This window comes from Melanerpes formicivorus, unplaced genomic scaffold, assembly GCF_026170545.1.
Source record: "Melanerpes formicivorus ecotype bairdi unplaced genomic scaffold, bMelFor1.0.p_v2 SCAF_7, whole genome shotgun sequence".
Classification (NCBI taxonomy): domain Eukaryota; kingdom Metazoa; phylum Chordata; class Aves; order Piciformes; family Picidae; genus Melanerpes; species Melanerpes formicivorus.
In genome coordinates, this window is record NW_027142359.1 from 22,270,775 (window position 1) to 22,285,330 (window position 14,556).

General features: G+C 42.4%; 2 protein-coding genes across 6 annotated transcripts in view; both read left to right on the forward strand.

The window, feature by feature from the left end:
* The window catches only part of RABGAP1L (RAB GTPase activating protein 1 like), a 310,408-nt gene that overhangs the window by 114,913 nt on the left and 180,939 nt on the right, over positions 1-14,556 (forward strand). The window lies entirely within an intron of this gene.
* GPR52 (G protein-coupled receptor 52) lies at positions 1,639-6,536 on the forward strand. The gene is made up of 2 exons (XM_068141349.1): positions 1,639-2,391; positions 3,541-6,536. The coding sequence occupies exon 2, from the start codon at positions 3,733-3,735 to the stop codon at positions 4,816-4,818; it is 1,086 nt and encodes a 361-aa protein (XP_067997450.1). The 5' UTR covers positions 1,639-2,391; positions 3,541-3,732; the 3' UTR covers positions 4,819-6,536.

Consider the following 14,556-nt stretch of genomic DNA (forward strand, 5'->3'; position numbering starts at 1 on the left):
AGTAACAAGTGCTGCGTTTTTGTACATCAGCTGGATCTGACCTGTGAGAAAGGTGACTCACCAAAACATCTGGAAGCTTTAGCAGCTGTCAGTATTCAAATGTCTTGAGCAGGATGCAGTGAGCAGGTAGTTTCTGTGGTCTGCTTCATTTTAGGCTGTACCTTTGTTTAGCTAACATGCCCCTGTGTCTTTGAGCCTTTCTGACATCTATTTTAAGATCATGTGGCCCTTGTTTGGGGTGCCCACCCCAAACTGGCTCGGGGAGGGAGAAGTACTGGTTGCTGCCATGCCCGTGCACGCTGGTGTTTGTTCTCCTCCTCCTGCCCCCACAGGAGGAGTGGGAAGTGGAGGAATAAAAATCGCTTCCTATTGTTCCGCCGGTGGTGTGGATAGCTGTGGCTTGAAGCTGTGCTGGGGGACTAAATTTAGTCGTTAAATCTGTTCTCGCAGCCAGTTACAGCACTGAGGTAGTGGAGCAATTTTAATTTCTGAAACCCTTGGATGGAGGAAGGTGGAATTGCCACACGCCGTCACGGCAAACTGCTCTCACACTGCTGCATTTTCTGCTGCTTCACAGCTCTCCAGCCCTGTCATTCAGCCATGGGGATCTGCTCCAGGCTGTGCTCCAAAGACAAGATGTGAACCCAGCAGCAGCTTATTAACATTTTGCTCGTGATTTGCCTCGGGACTGAAAGAATTTCAATCACTAGTTTGTAATGACTTAGCTTGTTGCAACCTCCCATACCCTTCCTGGCACATATTTTGCTGGTCTCCAGCCCAAAATGCTGCTTCCTGGTTGGTGTTTTGGTATCCAAATGTGCTGTTTGTGTGTCTAAGGATACGTGAAGTGTCTCTGTAAGATAACTTTGATGGCTGCACTTCTGTCACCAGTTTTATTTTTAGGAAGCACGAAGTAAACAGAAGTTCTGAGTCCTTAATCGGGGAGTAACAGCATCTTTTGCGTGAACAGAGAGATCAGTTCGTTTAATTTAAAAGCCTGTGCTTTGAAATATAATGTGTTACTCACCAGTATTTGTGTTTAAACCGATGCCCGCAATCGGCTGGTGCCGTATGGAAACCAGTTCCAGATCAGCTTTAAAACAATCTGCCCTGAGAACGGCGTTGGCTACTTTTTAGGGCTCTGTAATTCTGGTTTTTAATCGAGGCAAGAAAATGTGTCTCGAACCACGGCAGCCTATGAAAGACGTAGGTAAAATAAGTAACCTGAGAGTAACTTTTACTAAACCTCTTTAGTTAGGTGGTGACGGCGGCGCTTTCTAAAATGACAGCTTATCTATCGCGATACAAGACGAGTCGAGCGGCTGCGGTGTGAGGGGTGCACAGCCCTGGGGTCTAGCGGCTGCTCAGTCGCTTGGCGGTTTGAAGGCGCAGGTTGCAGGACTCTCCCACCCGCGCCGGTTCAGCCGCCCGCCGCTGCCTTCCCTCCACGGCGAGCCGCTGTGTGGGGCGCCGGGCCGAACCGCACGGCACCGAACGCGACCGGGTCTTCGTGCGGGCGCCGCTGCCCCCGCCGCTGTCGCTCGGCTCCGCTCGGTTCCGGCGCCTCCGCCGCCGCGCCGGCCCGGCCGCCGTTACCTAGTGACAGCGGCGCGGCGCGGCCATTGGCTGGGGCCGGGGCAAGCAGTCACCTTTCCAGCGCCCGGCGCGGCTGCTGCGGCCGCGGGAGGAGGAGAAAGAGGAGGAGGAGCGGGCTCAGGTGCAGGCAATCATTTGAAGGGGGAAGGAGAGAAAGAATCAGAGACGCTCCAGCCGCTCCACGGGAGCTGGGGCTCTCCTGCCAAGCGGCTCAGCACGGCGGCTGGGAGGGTGCTGCAGGTGAGGAGGAGCGCTGGAACAAGGCATCGCAGAAAGTAATAATTCCATAGGTGCTCTGTCGCTTGTAGGCGAAGGGAATGAACGGCCGGAAATATTCTGGGATGTTCTAAAATCCAAAGGACTTTCTGTGCAGCGTGGCAATGCACAGTAGGAAATTCACTCCAAAAAGAAGGCTTGAGCTCCAACAGCACTGGATATGTGGCTCTGCTAGTGTCTGAAATCCCTTCTGAAGGCACGGCAAGGACTATCAGAAACATCGGAGAGATTCGGGTACTTTTCAAGAGACTTAGAGCAAATGCCAGTCTAATATCTGAATGACCTTGGAGATCGGATTGTGTGGATTCATTAATTCTCACTGCCAGCCTTCTAGTCTCAGGAACTCTAGGATTAAAGATGGTTTTAACATTTTAGGGGCCTTTCAAGAAGCAAGATTGTATGCAATTAATTACCTGCCTAATGATTTCTGAACTAAGCAAGCATTTACTTAAAACTGAACACAGAAGATGCTCCCTTTTAACGCTTGCTCTCTCCATAACTGCAAATAAAATGAACAAGGTAATGTCCTGCAATTAGAAGAACATTTTTTTTTAAAAGCAGCTATTTATTATTCTAATCATCTGATAAATGTAGAAACCCTTAAAGCTACATGGAAGATGAAGCAGAATAACTGAATAATGGAGTAGTAAACAATGGCAGCTTTTCTAGTGAAATCAGCATTTCATTAGCTTCACAGCAGAATGCAGATGGAAGTTTCTGTTCTCTTTGTGTGGGGGTTTGTGAAATGATTCAGGTGTTGCTACAGAGGTGAGCAATATCATGGATATACCTATGAACTGCTGGGTGCTGATCTGCTGTAGCAGAGTTTCCAAAGATGATTATTTTAAATTGCTGTTGCTGAAATTAAATTCAAGAGGATTCGTTTTGTCTGTGGGGACCTTGAGTTATGCTTCTGGCATTAATAATTGTAATGGACTCTAACTGTTGGAAGGAATTGTGAATATTGACATAAGTCTCCAAATTCTATTCTTAAATTATTTTAATTTTTACAGTGAATAGACACAATCTTCCTCATTGTATGTGAGATGTATGTTTTCTTTCTTGGGAGTCAGAGGACAAATCTGCCTTGTCCCCCACCCATCTCCCTTCAAATAAAATGCATTATTCATACCCAAACAGTGGTGAGTCTATTGGAATTAACCTTGACAGAAATGCTTTCCTTACCTTTCCAATGAATAGCATGGATAAGACCAAGTACCATCTCCTGAAGGGAGCCAGAAAAGACATCTCGAGATGATGAACTTTTTCCTTTACTCTGCACTCAGTCTGTGATCTAAACTGAGACATTGAAAATATTATCTCCAGTAACTGCTGGTCCAGGAAACCTGAGCTGTACCTAGGTTCCTCCTTCCCTCTTTCCCTCTCACCCTGTTCTATTCCAAAGTAAATTACTTTCTCAGGAAAATAAGCAGTCAGATTTCCCTCCCTCCTTCCCTGGGAAATGAATGTGGCTCTTTTGTCAGTTTTTATTTTGATATTTCACTGTACCTGATTGTTTTAGAAGTGCCTTGTGTTTGCTAAAGATTGGTCAAGAGCACTGGAGGAGCTGATCAGTGGCCTTTCTCTTTCTGGCTTTTTTGTTTTTTTTTCTCTTTTCTTTTCCTTTCCCCTTTTCTTTTCTCTGTTCTTTTCTTTCTTTTCTTAAAGCTAAGGTGTGCCAGAGGTGACGCACCGATGCTGAGGAGGCATCAACAGCTGTGGGACTGTAACCCTCTCAAATGTAAGCACTGGCAGTGTCTACAGAGAGAGATCGTGAGACGCTGAAGCAGAGTTTAGCTGCTGTTCAGCAGGTCACCTGCTCGCTCAGGCTCAGATTGCAGTGTTCCCCAGTCACAAAACATGAACCAGTCCCGATGGATTGAACGGAGGACTCTGAATATGAGCAGTAGTGTTATGAACATATCTGAGCATCTCTCCTGCCCTCTTGGATTTGGTCACTACAATGCAGTTGACATCTGTATCCTTGAGACAGTTGTTATTGTCTTGCTCACGTTTTTGATCATTGCGGGTAACTTAACTGTGATATTTGTTTTTCACTGTGCTCCGCTCCTGCACCATTACACCACCAGCTATTTTATTCAGACCATGGCCTATGCTGATCTTTTTGTTGGAGTTAGCTGCTTGGTTCCTACTTTGTCACTCCTCCACTACTCGACAGGTGTCCACGAGTCCTTGACTTGTCAAGTTTTTGGATACATCGTCTCTGTGCTCAAAAGTGTGTCTATGGCATGCCTTGCTTGCATCAGCGTGGATCGCTATCTTGCTATAACAAAGCCTCTCTCCTATAACCAACTGGTCACACCTTGTCGCTTGAGAATCTGCATCATTTTGATCTGGATATACTCTTGTCTGATCTTCTTGCCTTCCTTTCTTGGTTGGGGGAAACCTGGTTACCATGGAGATATTTTTGAGTGGTGTGCTACCTCCTGGCTAACTAACGCCTATTTTACTGGCTTTATCGTGTGCTTACTGTATGCTCCTGCTGCCTTTGTCATATGTTTCACCTATTTCCACATCTTTAAAATTTGCCGGCAGCACACCAAAGAGATAAATGATCGGAGAGCTCGATTTCCTAGCCACGAAGTGGATGCTGCTGGGGAGACTGGGCACAGCCCCGATCGCCGCTATGCCATGGTTTTGTTTCGGATAACCAGTGTGTTCTACGTGCTGTGGCTCCCCTATATCATCTACTTTCTGCTGGAGAGCTCTAGGGTCTTGGAAAACCCAGCACTTTCCTTCCTAACCACGTGGCTTGCTATAAGCAATAGTTTCTGCAACTGTGTCATCTATAGCCTCTCCAACAGCGTTTTCAGGCTGGGACTGCGGAGACTCTCAGAGACAATATGCTTCTCTTGTATGTGTTTAAAAGACAGGGATGTCCGGGACCCTAAACCGCGGAAACGAGCTAACTCCTGCTCCATTTAAAGGAAACTGGCGCATGCAATCACGCGCGGAGTTTTGATAGTGTTTGCTGTACCTGGAAGCTTGCCAGAGGAGAAATGTTTACTTGACTAGCTTGCTGTGATGTTAGAGTGAGTTTAAAAAGTGATTGGTGAAAAGGAAATGCTGCTGTGAGAGGGAGGTCACTGAACTTGAATATAGCTCTTGTGGAATTGTGAGGGGAGCGATTCGACAGAGACGATGCAAAAAGAGCTAAAAATCTTCCAAAGGGCGTGAAATAACTACCACTATCAGAGGAGGTTCCTCATCAAATAAATAAGTTAGCTACTACCTTATATTTTTCCCCTCGTAGAAAATTCGTCTATCTTTGTGTCAGAATATACTGTAGCCTTCTGAATTTCAATATATTTAAGAGGAAACAATCAACAACACAGTAAGTGGCTATCTGTAAATTATATACCTGAGGACTCTAGTAGATATTGCAGATTAATGATCAGCTTTATCTCTGCTCTCACATCTTGTACAATTTTCAGTTGTACAAACAACTGAAGGCCATGAAGCTTTTTGGATAAACCAGCACATTTTGGTACAATTTTCGCAGAGGTTCTCCCTCTCGTTTCCCCCTTATGCCACCCCATGTCTGTCCCCCCCGCCCCATGCATCCCTAGATTCCATCTTGTCCAAGTGGTTTAGTTTGAGGGCACCTACCAAGTAAACTCAGTTTCAAACCATTCTTCCTGCAGAAGGCAATAGCCCTCCCTGGCTGGCTGAGTAACTGCAGTTACCCATGGACACTGACTTCGTCAGTCTTTTATTCTCTCGATCCTGTTAAATTAGCACATGGTATCAACGTAGTGTCCTTTAGGGTGTACTAAAGCTTCTCCTTTATTGGCTACACAGATAATCCTAACGCAGATATGATAACCGCACACAGCAGTGTGCCTCACTGCTTCAAACACAAAACCTAACTAACCCTTTTCTTTGGGAAGTCTTAACTAGCTTACTGTTGTAGCGGTCAATCCATGGTGTGAACCTAGCTTGCACATACTGTATTTAACTTTTTTACTCTTTTTTTAGAGCAAACGTCAATGGTGGTCTGTGCCTGATGTTTTCATAGCACATGGACTAGGTCAGTGCTACAGGATTAAAAAAACCCTTACACTTGCTTTATGAGAAATACTTCTGTGCAGTTGTTGAATAGCTGTTTGCTAGACAAGTGTTCTTGGAGGAGGTGAACAAGACCATTTGGAATTAAATGCAGGCAGAGAGCTTCAGTATTTCCTTTTGTACTGAACTGATTTTCAGGTCCACTGAGGAAACCTTTCTTCTCTTTTATTTTTTGATTTTGCAAGGGTGCACATTAGGTTTGTGTAAGCAGTTGCCAGGGGTTCAGATGCATGCCAATTAATGAAATAGTTAAATTATTATTTTGAACCAAATGTGATTTTCTTAGATGGTTATTGGCTTTTTTAAAAAAAAGGCCCAATTATTGATTATTGGTGCCTTTTACCACTGCACTATGATCCTTCTTTCACCAAAACACATATGTAAAGATCGTGCCTCTTACTTTTTGTAATGGAAGCTAACCACGCTTGCACACTTGTGGTTTGACTCTCAATCTCCCTTAACTATGTATTCTTTGTTCTGTTGAGGTGGTTCTGAACCCCTGTACATTTTTTAAAACAAGCCTGTAAGAAAGTTGAAACAATGGAATAAAGTAGTATTATGTATCTCAAAACCAACCTTGGCGTTAGTTCCCTGATGTTATGCTCTGTTCTCTGTGCAAGTTCCTTTGGGTTAGGACTCAAGAGTGAACGGTTTAACATCCAAACCTCAAAGCTGTTCACTTGCTGTCTTAAATGTGCTAGCACTGCACAGTCTTTAAAGCAGATTGAAATATGACTTGAAACATTCCTCTAGCTAAGCTGACCTGTTGCTGACAATTAGCCCTGATAGATATTATGGGAAACCAAGCAGTATTTGCGCATAATGGTAGTGCTCCATGTCTACAGGATTGTCTCTGCTGCCTTCCTTTGAGAAGTTGCTGTTTATTTCAGAAGACTCTTTTTGGCTGACTGCTGCTCTAGATAGTTGTGTAACCCCATCTCTTCTTACAAACACAACTTGGATTCATTTCGGTTTGTCATTATTTTGTCATTGTTTCCTGCTTAGTAGCTCTTCATTGTGCAAGGCTTAAACAAGGAACAACAAAATATCTCATTTCTTACAACTCACAGGGTTGGTTTCATACCAGCTAAGTAGTTCTATATCCGTGCTCCAAGGCTAGTCTCTTACCACTTCTGGGTTTGGATATTTTGGGGTATTTTTTGGCTTTCCTAATCACAAGTTTCTCTGATACCTCCTGAAAGTCAAGGCAAGTTCTAGAAAATGCTTGAAGTTTAACTAACCTTTTGTTAGACACAGCCTGGAGGCAGCAGATGCATTGTGAACATGGTGCTGTAACTACAAATGTTTAGAAATACACAAGCTAACTCATTTGTGTCGGTAGTGCCTTAGTTGAACCCTGCTTGTATAACCTCAGCAAGCGAAGTTGATGTACAGCGACTTGAAGCTTCACTGCCTGCAAATGGTAGATCAGAAAGAGAGCTTCACTTCAGAGCCTGCAGCACAAGGTTTACTCACCAGCCCACCAGCTGTTTGCCCTAAAGGGCAGAGCTAGCAATACTTTTCTCTCTACCATCATATTGAGCTTGAGGAGTTGTCAGGTGGAACTGAGCGCTCCTCTTCCCTCAGGCTGTTGTTGGAGAAAGAGAAGACAGTAGAAATCCAGTACCCTGCAAGCAAATCATAGGTTTCTTGGTTCTTTGCCCATTTTTCTAGTTGATTTGTTTCTTAAACATAAGCTTAACATTGTTGGTGCAAGAATGCCAGTTTGCTTATCTGGACCTTGAATTGTAGTTGCTGTAAAGTCACATTTCAGCCTGTTCTGAGTCTCCTGCAGTCTGTCAAACAAACCATCCTCAGCAGAGTTAAATACTTTCTTCTTGTGGCTGGTTCCCAGATGACAGGGTTTGAGCTGATGGTCAGTCACACACATTTTTTAATTTAGCAGCCATGTGTGTTGTTTTTTTTTCAGAATGTTTTCTAAACTTGTGGTTTAACATTTTCTTTGAGGGAGGTTTGTTGTTGTTGCTTTAGTAATGCTGTCGAGGATTCCAGCTGGTGCTAAATTCTCTTCCAAAACTATCAGGCTGGATGTTTTAACGGATATAAAAAGTCCAATAGAAATTCCAGTCACCCGATCTATCACTTTGGATTTTCATTCTGCTGTTATAAAGTCTCATGTTCCTGGATGAAAATCTGATTAAGGAATGGACTTAGAAAGCTGGCATCTGGAATACGTATCCTAGCTTCCATGGTCCTGAAGAGCTTTTATCTAGTAAATAGGTGACCAGACAGTAATGAAAGAAACCTACATGAAATAATCATTGCTGATAGTATAGGTAATAATGCAGCCTCTCTATATAGATAAACATTGAAGGAGAAGCTAAAACTTTAGGTTCCTTAAAAAAAAAAAAAAGAAAAGATGACAATAATAGTGGTAGAAGTAATCACAAGAATATTATTCAAAATATTAAATAAAAAGGTTAAAGAGATATACCTAATAGGTAAGCAAACCAAATATATATATATATGTATATATTTATATGAAGCTCTTTTGTCCTGGCAGATTATATTGTGTCATTATCTGTCTCTTCATTATTTATGTTTGTAGTGTACCAGAGGCTATGCCAAGGTCAGTTGCCTTACCAGTTTTAAGACCTCATGTCTTCAGCCTAAAGAGAAGTCAACCCCCCCCCCCCCCCCCCCCAAATAAAAATAAACTAACTGTGTAATGGCAGCAGAAGTGCTACCAGAAAAGTAATTGTTTTTTCTTCACCAAATTCTATGCTTCCTTTTCTGGAATGGCATTTTCCTTAAAATACTATAAAGGGAGAGAAAACTGTAGCAGTGTAATGCACAATGCTGTCTTTCAAAGGCTTATGTTTTTGTCTTACAGTAAGGTATTTTTTTCCCACTCTGTTTCCACTTAATTGTAATTGTACTGGGTAAAACAGGTGGTATCACTCTGGGTTTATTTTCATGCAGAATCTTTGTGTTTCCTCTACTGAAATGCTTGGAGTGTTTATCTTTATTGAGCCACCTTTCATAGACACAGATTGTGAAGGCCTTTTTAAGATACATTTTTATATTGGTCTAACGATTGTTTTTAATTAGCATCTGAAAAACGAAGCACCTGTAAGCACACGCAAAAAAAAAGGATAACATCTCCAAGTCAATGTAGGAACTGGCTGTTGAGAGAAGTGATTCAGTGTAATGATTAGTTACCTCATTAGCTGTTTCTCTTGCATATGAAAAATTGAGTTGAACTGTAAACAAAAGACAGTTATTGCAACAGTGTCAAGTGGATGAGAAATGCATCAGATGAAATTCTGTCTCGCAGTTGGTGCTCAGCATGAAACTATTTTATCTCTCCATATTTAGTTGTAGCCAAGCAAATACATTGATTTTAAAATGTTTTAATGTTGCTGTTTGAATGCTGAGGATCTGTACATCTCAATCCAAGCTGCTGCTCGTTGGGGAAATATCCCTCTAGCTGATGTCAACCTGAGTCGCAGCATGCCTAGCAACACCATAGTCCTGGGGCTGACAGTGCCAAGGAGCAGTGCCAGAGGGTCAGGAGGCCAGCGTTGCTGTGGGGGAATAATATCACTGAAGGTGGCAGTGGCTTCCCCAACCATCCACCAGGATCACCTCATTTGCAGATCTTTCAGTTTTATTGTCACTGTTACCAAAAGGGGAAGTTTAATCCTTTGGCTTCAAGCCCTCTTTGCTACCTTGTCTCTTTTTAAAGCTGTTTTATGGATGGAGTGGACACTCTAGTGTCATCGTTCCACTGAAGAACTGATTTGGATTTATTTTGTTTGGATTCTTTTAATTGAAATGCTTGATATATGTGACTTGAACAGCAAAACCAAACATTAATTTGTTAACTGGATGCTGATTAATTTTTAGGCCTTTCCAGAAGTGGAAGCATCTCTAAGGTAGTGCTTACCTGTCACTTGCAGCATTGTCTGCAACATTGCTTAAAGATAGTATTTTCCAAAGAGTGCATGATTTTTACTAAACCAAACACAACATTCAAGTAAAAACTGATTCCCCCCCATTAACATGATTCATTTGTGTTTAAAATATGTGCTGAATTTATACAGAGGTCTCTGCAGCCTTTAAGCATTCCTGTTAGCAGAAGTCTATGCCATTGTAGATTAATGGGGTGAAAAAAATGTCAAAGGATATTTAAGAGTCACCTACTCATGGTTTTTTTCTGGCATTTTTCTATGAAATGACTCCTTTCTTAATCTGATATTAGGAAAATCCTCTAATATCCATGAGCTTGAAGTGCTAAAGCAGCAGTATGTGAACGGAGAAGAAGCTGTTAATGTGCCCCAGCATAGCCTCAAGAAAATACTAAACACCCCTCACATTCACATCCATCATTTCTGTGGGCTTTTCCTTTGACCAAGCACTGTGAAAGGTAGGATTAATATAGGGAAACTGTAGTGCTTTCAGCTGCACTGACAGGAGGCTAGGAAAAGCAATTTCAAGCAGTAAAAACGCCTGCAGATCTTCAGGATTTTATCACAGTTGTGTTCTAACTGCTGCCAAACTTAACCCTCTTGAGGAGAATGTGACAGCGATGCTGAAGGATTTTCATTTTAGTCACTGTGTGACTTGGTCTGAACAAAGAAAAGGCGACTTGGTTCGAAATGAAGTTTTGAAAATGCAATGATTGCCAGGGAAAAGTGTTTCACTTTTTGTATGCAGTGTTCATCCTGCCTCATAGCTCACAATCTCATTATGAGAGAAAGAGACAAACCACAAAGGTTTTGAGAAGGGGAAGCTCAGAAATGTCAGTGCTAATCATGCAGGGGCACTTCTGTATCTTGACAGCATTGCTTTTTGTTTCTTCCATTTCTTTAAATGAAACAGATGATGCTTGTTGGCTTTCTTTTCCTTCTTCTCTAAGTTATTTGAATAAGCACAAATTCTTTCCATCATGGAAGAAGTCCATTTGTTGAGATATTTAAATGAAGGATAGGGTAGTGGTTTAGGGTGTTCCCAAGAGAGAACAAAGTATGTTACTTGTGGAATGTGTGGTACTTATGAATTTTGTACACTTTATGCAGAAAAATCTTCAAATGCCTACACTAGGGGAGGGTTTCTAGTCCTTGGATGATCTCTTCAGTGTTACTTATGTTTGTGCATGCATTATTTAAAAGTTCTTCTGGTGCGACATCTAAATTTAGAATTGTAAATGGACAAATGATATTTTTTCATGATTGGGCAAATTTGTTCTGAGCTAGGAAAGACACTTGCTGAACCCACAGGGGTTTGGTGTTTAAGTGGTTCTAGCACAGGGATTCTCATTAGCTGTTCTGTTGTCATAGGAAGTGTGTGCTGAGGCAGAAGAGCTGGCCATTCCTCAGAGGGACTGCTCATTTTCCATAGAATCATAGAACTGTTTTGGTTGGAAAAGACCTATAAGATCATCAAGTCCAGCCATCAGCCCAATACCACCATGGCCGTTAAGCCACGTGTGAAAGTGCCATGTTCACACGTTTCTTGAGCACCTCCAGGCACGGTGACACCACCAACTCCCTGGGCAGCCTGTTCCAATGCCTGACCACTCTTGCAGTAAAGAAATTTTTCCTAATCCAATCTAAACCACCCCTGGCATGATTTGAGGACATTTCCTCTCATTCTATCACTTGATACTAGGGTGAAGAGATCAACCCCCTACCTCACTACATCAGATGAGCCCAGGTGAGCTTGTGGCTTTGGGGGGCCAGATGCTGAGAGTGAGTGACCTTTATTTACTTATTTGAGTTCACCTTAATGCCGCTACATTACTCAGTCTCTGTGTTCACATCTGAGCTTAAATGAAGGTTGTCAGACACAAACCACAGGTGTCACTTTGGAATGTGCTTGCCCCCTGTTTCCTGCTGAGCTTCGTGCTGGTCTCTCTGGGTATGCTGTGCCATTTAAACCTGATTCATGTGCAGTGACTAAGCCGGTGGTGGTTTGAATTGGTACCGTGCTGCCAGCGGAGCAAAGCATCCCTGTGCCTTGCCACATCTTCCCGTGGCTGATTCAGGCCAGCCTGTCAGCAGAGCACAGCCCTGTTGCTGGCAGCAGGTAGGGCTGTTGGGAGGGGAGCACTGGTGTGGCTGAAGCATGTGCTTGTGCTCTCCCCATACTTTTACTACATGGAGTTAATACTCGTGAGGTAGGCAGCTGAAGGCAGTGACACCTCGAACTGCCTCCACAAGCTTTGTGCAGAGCTTTGTTTATTAGGGGCTTTAATGGCAAGGAAAAGTGCTGTAATTAAAAAGAGAGCACTATATCCTATGAGTAATGGATCATTATTAGGTCAGGAACAAATTAGTCTGTTTCTCATCTATGCCCTCAGTAGGTGAACAGGATCTTCACTGTAGTATAATCAGGTAGATTCGGGGCACTGCAATTTTTACAGTGAGTTTTAATTCAACTCTATATGCACAAGGATCATAGAATGGCAAGGTTTCTTCATTTCAAGGGCTTTGGGGACCACTTTGTGGCTAGAGCTGGGTAAGTCCTATGTGTGTATTGAAATTACCTAAGCCAAAACTGCAAAGGCGGGCTGTAAATGAAACACCTTGATCCAAACTTACTTCCTCTGTGATACTGGCTACTTAATATTGCCCAGGCTGTACTTTGTGTTGGTTTATGAAGTTGATACACAGAAAAGCAAGAAATCTAGCAACTGTAAGCATAATGGCATGCTATTATAATTGCATTATTTTAAGATTTTATGTTTTTTTCAACTCAAGACATTTAGAGACCTCATTTTCTGTGATCTCTTACCTTGGGAACTAGCAACTAATTAATTATTTTCTTTGCTGGCTGTGCTTTACTTGCTCTCTGACTTTTGGGGGTTTTAAAGTTCCATTTGAATTTTAAATCCACTTTTGCTGTAATGTGTAGGTGTGTTCTTCACTTGACTCATGTAAAAACCTTGATGAGAATGTTAGGAAGATCGTGTCCTTGAAGGGAATGACATCTAGTCTCAGATCTATTTAGGCTGCATTTCATTGTATCTAAAACAAGCTGGTTTTGTACCTTGTTTGCTAGATTTCAGGTGTCTTGGCAACGAGCCTCATCCACAGATGACATGTTCTCCAACCTCTTCTTTTGGGCTGAAATATTATTTGCCACTGATTTTATTTGTAAACACTGCTAAATAAAGAAACTGTGTTCTGGTGGTGAATCAGTATTTTGGGTAGGATTTACAGAGATGCCTCTCTGTTGTTATTTCCTTTGATTCTGATGGCAGAACATGAGGATTATCGCTAAAGTGCAGCTGCAAGTCTTGTCCATGTTACCCCTGTGCATCTGCAACTCCTTTCTTCTGGTTTATCTTGGCTTGAGAACTGTTTTTTTGGGAAAAAGTATGTCTGTGATGGTTGGTCATTGATAACAATTGTACTTCTAAGGTTGTTTTCTTTTATGAATTTGACTGCATTAGTAATGATTGCATTCTAAAAATAAAATCATAGCAAAGTGCCCTTGTAATAATGGCATTGATTTTGTTTAGAAACAATTTTGTAGCAAAGTGGGGGGGTGGGGTGTTAAGTTGATAAAAAAGAGATTTGAAATGTGATGCAGGTGAGGAATACCTGTCACTACTTTGGGAAAGATTTGGTGTGCAAGTGGGAGAGGCTGATGAAATTCAAGAGATTAAATGCTGATTCTGAAATAAAGCAGCCCTTGGTTTTCATACAAGAGCAAAATTATTTGTATTCATTTCCTGTCAAGAAGAGGATTTTGTGTTGCTATAAATTGCCTTATGGAAATGGTAGCTTAATGAGCCATGGCTTCCCCCAAAATACTGAAGTATTACTAATTATCTGGGTAACAAAGAGAGCTATTAGAAAGCATCACCATAGTGCATCTGGCCCTTGAGCGCTGAGTGTAACTAGTCCATGGTAGCACAGCTGGAAGGAGTTCTGAGGAATGACAAAGGAACTGCTCATCCCTGAGAGAGAATGAAAGTCTCTGGGATTTTCCAACCTAGAAAAGACAGGATGAAAGTGCAGGGGAGCACTAGAGGTCTGAAAGGTTGTGAATGCCATGGGGGAGAACTGGAGGTAATTACTCCTTGTTTCTCTTTTAGCATAGAAGAACCAAAGTCGAGGTGGCACTGTGTAGTGAATTGTGGAATGTGTTGGTGAAAGACACTCTGGATGTCAAAAGCTAACATGGGTTAAAAATTCAGAGAAATTCAAGAGGAATAGTGGATTAAATTATGTCATCATGCTTCTGGCCTGGGAATCTGGGTCCTACAGATTACCAAAGGCTGAGAGAATGTGGTGGCGGAATTGCCACAGGTTTGTGCTGTTCTAAGACTTGTCCTTAGGCCTCAGTAGTTGTGGTTGCAGATGGTATCAATGCTAGAGGAACCAAGAGCTGGCCTAAAGTGTCTGTCCTTACCTTCCTGCTCTCTTGTGGTGTCGTATCTTTGTTGCTTTTTATACACTAACTCTGGATGTTTCCTTTCATATTTGGCCTGTCAGGAGAAGAATGCACTATTTACTTCAGCTGTTTTTTAGTGACTAAAATGGTGGGTGAAAAATGACCACCTCTGACTGTGTGTCTCTGTGTGTGTGTGGAAGGTGGCTGTGAGAGTACAAGTGTCAGTAT